This window comes from Sesamum indicum, linkage group LG3 (genome assembly GCF_000512975.1).
Source record: "Sesamum indicum cultivar Zhongzhi No. 13 linkage group LG3, S_indicum_v1.0, whole genome shotgun sequence".
Classification (NCBI taxonomy): domain Eukaryota; kingdom Viridiplantae; phylum Streptophyta; class Magnoliopsida; order Lamiales; family Pedaliaceae; genus Sesamum; species Sesamum indicum.
The window spans coordinates 3,942,923-3,950,386 of record NC_026147.1 but is presented as its reverse complement, the minus strand read 5'-3'; the positions used below and the strand labels follow the sequence as shown (position 1 = coordinate 3,950,386).

The following is a 7,464-nucleotide window of genomic DNA, read 5'->3' as shown; positions in this document are numbered from 1 at the left end:
ATTTTGACAGCTGTGGGATTTGAACCCACGCCCTTTCGGACCAGAGCCTAAATCTGGCGCCTTAGACCACTCGGCCAAACTGTCATTTGGCTTCAGACGGCATTGTTTTTTATAAGAATCTTGTTCAAACATAAGAAACATAGCAGCCCTGTGCTATAAAGAAATACATTAACTTGAAATGGTGCTTCTAAGACACTGCACTCTATCCCTAGTACAAATTCTCTCTCTTACTCCCAACCCCATTCTGGGGTAGATCAAAGAGACTATCTTGGTTCCATTACATTCATTCTATAGGGAAAAACCAAATGATGCATGGCAAATTGCACCTTAAGTTACAATCAACACTTTAGTAGCCCTAACACCAAGAAAATTACGATGCGTTTTGGCTCGCATGTGAACGAATATATCGTTCCTCATGCCTGTAGAGATGGGGACCGGCGAGCAGCTATGCACTTTGGTATGCATCTCACAAGACTACAGCCCTCTGGTGGCTCGTACGAGGAAAAGAACTCTGGGTCTTGCTCGAGAGACTCTGAGTAGCCTTCAAGAATGCTGACTATCTCGTCAAACTGTGGCCGTTTAACAGGATTGCTCGACCAGCAGCGATGAATGAGATTACGAAATGCTGCAGGGCATGAAGTGGGCAACGGTGGCCTTGCGTTCTGCAGATAACACAAAGTACTACAATAAGAAAGTTGAAGTTTTCAGATAATCAAAATGGATAACGCTTGAGCATGTACATGGAAAAGCAAAGAAACAACATAATGCACCAATATGCGTCATTGTTGGATACAATACCGAATGCATTGCGCATACAGAAATCAAAGCTCTTAATCTTTACCTTTTGGCATACTGCAAACGCAGCTTGTTCCGGAGTCATATCGTCAAACGGGGTCAATGCCGTCAAAAGCTCCCACAATACGATGCCAAAACTGTAGACGTCAACTTTCTTGGTGTGGTGTTTTTCCTTTATCATCTCTGGTGCCATCCAACGGTAAGTGCCCGTGAACCCCTTGGCACTGCCGCATTGAGATTCCAAGCATGATATACCGAAATCAGCCACCTTGACGCACATATCTTCATCGAGCAGAAGATTTTCTGACTTGAGGTCTCGGTGCAGAATGCCCTGAGCATGAAGATACTGCATCCCCCGTGAAATGTCGAGTGCCAGTTTTAGTACGAGATTGAGGGGAAGCGAGTATGGCTCTTGCTGATGGAGGTATTTTCTGAGCGAACCACCGGGATAGTACTCCGTGATAATGCAAAATACCGGGGGTTTCTTACATGCCGCAACAAACTGCACGTACAAAGTTGATGAATCATGTAGATATCATAGAACAGAAACTCAACTTTTAGCTGCCAAATCACAAATTGATGACCAACAGCATTCTTCCAGAAGAAAAAGGTTAGCCATTTTGACCATTAGATGAAAAACTCTTCATAAGACCCTAAAGAGATAGGTTCTGTTTCTTTACAATATCAACTTCCATAAATTACTGGAAGTCGGTGGAAAAGACAAGAACAGTTCGGTGTTGCAAGTTCCCGAGGTTAATGCACAGACACTCTGGACCCTTTCTGGTATATCACGTTTGGCAGTAGCTAGATTGATTATATTAACTCTGTATCTAGATCCACAGAATTAAGTGACACTGAACCTGGCGGGATGCTATATGCAAATGTGAGCAGATACAATGCACATTCCAATTCTGTGGCCCCAATTCGTTGATACCAAACACTGTAAAGAGATTTTTTACAATGAGATTGGTGCAGCGGCGTACCAAAGTACAGATCTTTAATACAAATCACAAGATATCTACTAGACCAATTATTTTGAAGTCACTCACCGTTTATGCCTGCTCAAACAAAAAGGCACAGATGTTGCTGGAACAAGGTAAAAATCAGATAAGTCTGTTTCTTGAGTTATAACTAATAACTTGTTTCCGGTGTCATTTTGGTATGATCATGGTAGAGCACCGACGCCCGTTGAAACGGACAATATCAAGATCCACAGACGACACATCAAACGGAGAGAAGATCACACAGACAAAGCAGCTAGCACTAACAAGAATCTGTGCTGGGGAAATCAGAAAACAGAAAGTACTGAGGTAATGGGACAACCAGAGATCACACAAGTGTTTATCCAATGCAGCAAGAGTCCAACTTTTATAGCTAATGCATTCATTCTCAGCAATACTTTTCCTTGGTCCCTATGCATACAAGGATAAAACAACCTTAACACACAACACACATAATAAATGGAGACCATACATACATATATATATATATATCAACTAAAAAGTACTCAAGACAAATGAACTAAGATACTAATCCAGCCAAATTTGAGACAATTGTGAAGTTTCTAGATCCTGTCAAGCAAGGTACAAACTTTACTGCACATTGTACCACATGGCCAAAAACATTCCAAAAATCCACCAACCCCCAAAACTAAAACTAAAACCAAAAGGAGAATGGAAGTAAAGATCCAACTTACAGAGATGATATTGGGATGCCTTAACCTGAACAAAAGAGCAACTTCTGATGTAAACTGCTTCTCCAAGAGTGCAGCCAAATCTCCATCCTCCTCAGGCTGGCTAATGAGCTTAATAGCCACATCCCTCTGCTTGTAAACCCCTCTGTAGATTCTGCTATGCCTCCCAGAAGCAAACTTGTTGCCTATATAAAGCTGAGACATATCAGCACTCCATTCTTCTTCACCTCCACCTTTTATTTCAGCCCCAGAAGAAACTAAGTATTTTGACCATGAAACTGCTCTCTTGTACTCTCCCAATGACAGCCTCCTCTCCAGCTTGCTGTGGGTGCTTGCAATTTGCTTCAACCAGTAGAAATTCTTCATGGGTTTTGCGCAAAATCATCAAAAACGCCCAAAAAAAAAAGGCAAAATGGACCAAATTTTCTGAATTCTTGGTGGGGTTTTAATCTACACCCCCCACTAGGAAAAAAGACTCAAACTTTAATGTGGGCCAAACTGAAATTAATGGCTATTTGGCATTGGAGATGGAGGCTGGAAAGATTTGATCTTTCCACGGTTCATTCAAGAAAAAAGATCTGAGTGTAGTATGTACATATAGCTGGTGGGCCTCGAACATAAACATAGAAAGGTTTCCACTCGTTGCTTCAAGCTTAATCCCAGAAACCATAGATTTTCAAGAAAAAAAAAAAAAAAGGTTGTAGTAAAAAAAGATTCAGATAGAAAGCATAGTTTGATGTGAAGCTAAGAATGAACGAATCTGGTTTTGTATCTCCGTCAGAGAGAGGGAGAGAGGGAGCAGGTGATGTCTGGTGGAGGAGTTAAATGTGTCTTAAAACTCTACTACCGTGTGTGTGTGTGAGAGAGAGAGAGAGAGAGGAGAGGAGTGGCGGTTGGGTCTCTGTTTTCTGTCACTGTGATGATTGATTAGCATAAGAGTTATGAGAGAGAGAGAGAGTAAATAGTGAATAGTACAAAGTGAGTAAACATTCATAACGTGCGAAGATCCACTTCTGAGGAGACATGCGGCTGTCTAATGATTATGACCCTCTCCCTCTTTCTTCTCTCTTTTGCCCTTCTCTTTCTTCTCCAATTCCCTTTCTCTCCTCCCCTTTTCTCTTTCTTATACCAATTATACCCCCACCCCACTATCCCTCAAATATCAAATTCCATATCTATTAAAATATATGTATTACATGATCAACTACAAAATTCCATCTTAAATAAATCAAATCCAATTGTTTTTATAATCTGATTAATTCTTTTGAATTGACCACATTTGAATAATATTATTTAGGTAGCTTGCCAAACTTTACCACCTACACACCCTAACTCTTTTTTTTTATTATTATTATTTTAATTATAGTTGAATTTTCAAGTTTCATTAATTACATTCATATTAACATTTTATGCATTATGACTTTGGGTAGCTAGATGGGCAGCAGCCTCACTCAGATATTAACTTCTTCCAAATTATATATGAGAATTAGGGATTATTATATTATATTTTTTCTTTTAAATATGGTATAATTATACATAAATTTTAATAGTTTGATAAATTATTCTCAACGTTTGTTTCTGTCTAAGATCCAACCGCTAATCAAAATTGATCGATATTAACAAAAAAATTGAATGAAAGTCTATATGTACATCCAAGTTACCTATCGTAGATCAAATAATTTTTTTTTCCATTCAAACTACTCTTATAAGGGTGGAAATATATATTTTCACATGCATTAATATGTAAAGATATACAGATAATTTGATCATAAAGAATTTATTTAACTTATGATAAGTCAATATAAATAAATTGTGGGCTTTAACATCACCAAATTCGATGAACTTTTACAAACAAAGGAATTTATTTATTGAATAAAAACAAACGTCACCAATACTAAATATGATTTTTCAAACTGTAAGAGATTCACATGTAATATCAAGCCTCATAAAAGGGTCGCGTAATTAATACTTATATTTAATAATATAATATTACTATATATTAGTATAATAGTGCAAAGCTTGTATTGATTATTGTATAAATAGCAAGAAGAAACCATTCAATGATTCATTCTTATAAGGGCATTTTGGTCAAATCATGTAAGATGCCCCTTAAATGTTGGGAGGGCATTTTGGTAATTAGAGGGCACGTGCATGGGGGTGGGGGGCATGGCATGCCCACCACTAAACCCATACAAAGGGACAGAGGAAGAAGCGGCATTGAATCAGGATTGACTGTAGGCAACTCTTGTGAGGAGGAGGAGGTGGGACCCATTGGTGGCGGCGGGACCCACATACACACCCTCAGTGTGTGTGGCGCTGCGTGTACTGTGCCGTATGCACCTTCCGTATACGGTCACTTTCTCCTCTCCCCTCAAGAAAAAAGGCTTTTCTCCCACTTTTCAATAATTATATCCTAAAATTATTATTATTAAGATTATTATAATAAAATCTAACATAATTATAATAATTTTTTTATTAATTACATTAAATTTTATATAATTCAAAAGTTACATTTGATATGTTTGAATTTTATTTTCATCCAATAAATAAGTCTCTCTGTTAATTAAAATTAATTGAACCTGTCGATAACCACAAAAAAGAAAATTGAATTGAGAAATGGTATTTATCTTCGTTGACATATTACAGGTCAAACAATTTTTTCATGATTAAACTGCCCTTATAACAGTGAAAATATATCTCATCGCATGCATAACGTATGAATATGTGTAAAGATAATTTAGTCATAAAAAGATTTATTTGATATGCAATAAATCAATTATAAGTCAATCGAAATGAATATGTATTTTTATCCAATTTTTTTTATTAATATTAGTAAATTCGATAAAGTTTAACCAACGAATGAATTTATTTCTTAGATTCAGTAAATATTAAATAGAATTTTTTAAATTACATAAGATTTGTATGGAATTACATAATTTTTTTTAAAAAAAAGTGTAATTATTCTTTATTTCTTTTATTTCAAAATTTTGGTATGAAAAAGTTAAAGACTTGATCAGCATAAAGCTGTCCTATTTAATTCTGACCTTATCCCATTAATTTCCTGTGTCTGGTAATTGATTTTCTTTTTTTTCTTTTTTGTAATTATTATTGGATTGAAACAATATTTATTATTACTCATCTCTAATTCAATACTTGATGTGTGTGTGGAATTATTTTTTTTATTAAAAAAATTAAAGTAAATAACTGATCAGATCGATTGATATTTTCCGATTCAATAGTTTTTTGTTTAAAAATAAATTATATACTTGAGAGTATCTTATTCGATTTGCATTTTATCGATCAAATGTGGTTACTCTGCCCCCTCCCCCCATACTTAATAAATAGTATAAATTTTAATGTTCTTGGCTCCGGTAAATAATGAATTATGAGAATTTTTATATGTACAGAGTGTCTGATTCGAACGTTACAAAATAATATATTTAAATTTATTTAAAAAATATTATAAATTCATATATTTTGGGGGTGAAAATTTTACATTTTCACCAGAATTTGAATTTAAATAAAAAGGGACGAGAAAAAAGCTACTAAAAAAGAGAGAAAAAAATATTCTCGGATTTTCAATCCGATTTTTTTAAGAAAAAAAATACTTTTTTAATATTTTATTTGTCCTCGAATAATTATACCTTATTCTAAAAAATATTTATTTATTTTTTATAAGAAATTAATTTACTTGAAAAACAAATAATTATCTTAAAATTTACTTTATCCCCAAAAAAAGAGTGTTGATTGCTTATTTTCTTTGGCCTCCACTAATTATTATCCTCTAAAAACAGCCTATCAAGATTAAGATAAGACCCAACCACCAAACCACATGATGGGAATGGAAACCTACCCTTTCTCCAAATCATAATATCTTTTCCTAAAAAATAATTAAATATTATTAATTTATTTCATTAATATTCTATATTTGAATGCATAAAATTATATAAACGGATCTTATTTTATACAAAAAGACCCTCAAAGTTTATTTGTATTACGATCACAAAATCATCATAATTTCTTTTATATATATATAACTATGTGAATTTTGAAAAAATAATAATTATAATAAGTCCCAACGTTTATGTCCAGACGGAATATTTAAAAATTTAATATATATACGCCATGTACGAGTAATTTATTTACGATCACAAATTCAGCATAATTTCTTATATATATATATATATAAAGAAATACGTGAATTTTGAAAAATATAATAATTATAGTAAGTTCCAACGTTTATGTCCAGACGAAATATTTAAAAATTTAATATATATACGCCATGTACGAGCAATTTATTTACGATCACAAATTCAGCATAATTTCTTATACATATATATATAAAGAAATACGTGAATTTTGAAAAAAAAATAATAATTATAGTAAGTTCCAACATTTATGTCTAGACGAAATATTTAAAAATTTAATATATATACGCCATGTACGAGCAATTTATTTACGATCACAAATTCAGCATAATTTCTTATACATATATATATAAAGAAATACGTGAATTTTGAAAAAAAAATAATAATTATAGTAAGTTCCAACATTTATGTCTAGACGAAATATTTAAAAATTTAATATATATACGCCACGTACGAACAGCACAGCTTCACATGCAAGCCATGTTACTTTCCAATTTAATTAATTATGGCCGTACAATAGCCGTAACAACCATAGATAGCATCTATTTAATTTAAATAAGTTGTACAATAGTATTTAATAATTATTTGATTAGTCATATCCTTATCACGAATTATTAATTAATATAAGCTAATCTTTTTGGCACTTTATAGCCCAAATTCCAATGTCATGATAATATTAACAAAATGTGGCGTGAGATTAGGTCCTTTGTGGCTACTATCAACACTATTCTCAAATCTCCATACATCAAAAGGTGCACACAAGAATTTTAAATTTTTAATCAATTTTTTAAACATTAAATTTTCTTGAAATTTCTTGATTTTAAAATA

At 33.4% G+C, this 7,464-nt stretch overlaps 1 protein-coding gene and 1 non-coding gene across 2 annotated transcripts; both read right to left on the bottom strand.

Annotated features, from left to right (window-relative positions):
- TRNAL-UAG lies at positions 5–84 on the bottom strand. Its single transcript has one exon. It is a non-coding gene; the product is annotated as a tRNA-Leu (tRNA).
- LOC105157209 (serine/threonine-protein kinase HT1-like) lies at positions 150–3,481 on the bottom strand. Its single transcript, XM_011073542.2, has 3 exons — positions 2,492–3,481; positions 842–1,297; positions 150–662 (listed from the first exon to the last, which is right to left on the bottom strand). Exons 1-3 carry the CDS (start codon positions 2,852–2,854, stop codon positions 414–416), a joined length of 1,068 nt encoding a protein of 355 aa, XP_011071844.1. The 5' UTR covers positions 2,855–3,481; the 3' UTR covers positions 150–413.

Excerpts from the sequence above, each read along its gene's own strand:
- LOC105157209 (XM_011073542.2), bottom strand. The coding sequence starts at position 2,854 with ATGAAGAATTTCTACTGGTTGAAGCAAATTGCAAGCACCCACAGCAAG. Across the intron at positions 1,298-2,491 it reads GGCATCCCAATATCATCTCT|TTTGTTGCGGCATGTAAGAA; the intron begins GTAAGTTGGATC and ends TTGTACGTGCAG. Across the intron at positions 663-841 it reads CGTTTGCAGTATGCCAAAAG|AACGCAAGGCCACCGTTGCC; the intron begins GTAAAGATTAAG and ends TGTTATCTGCAG.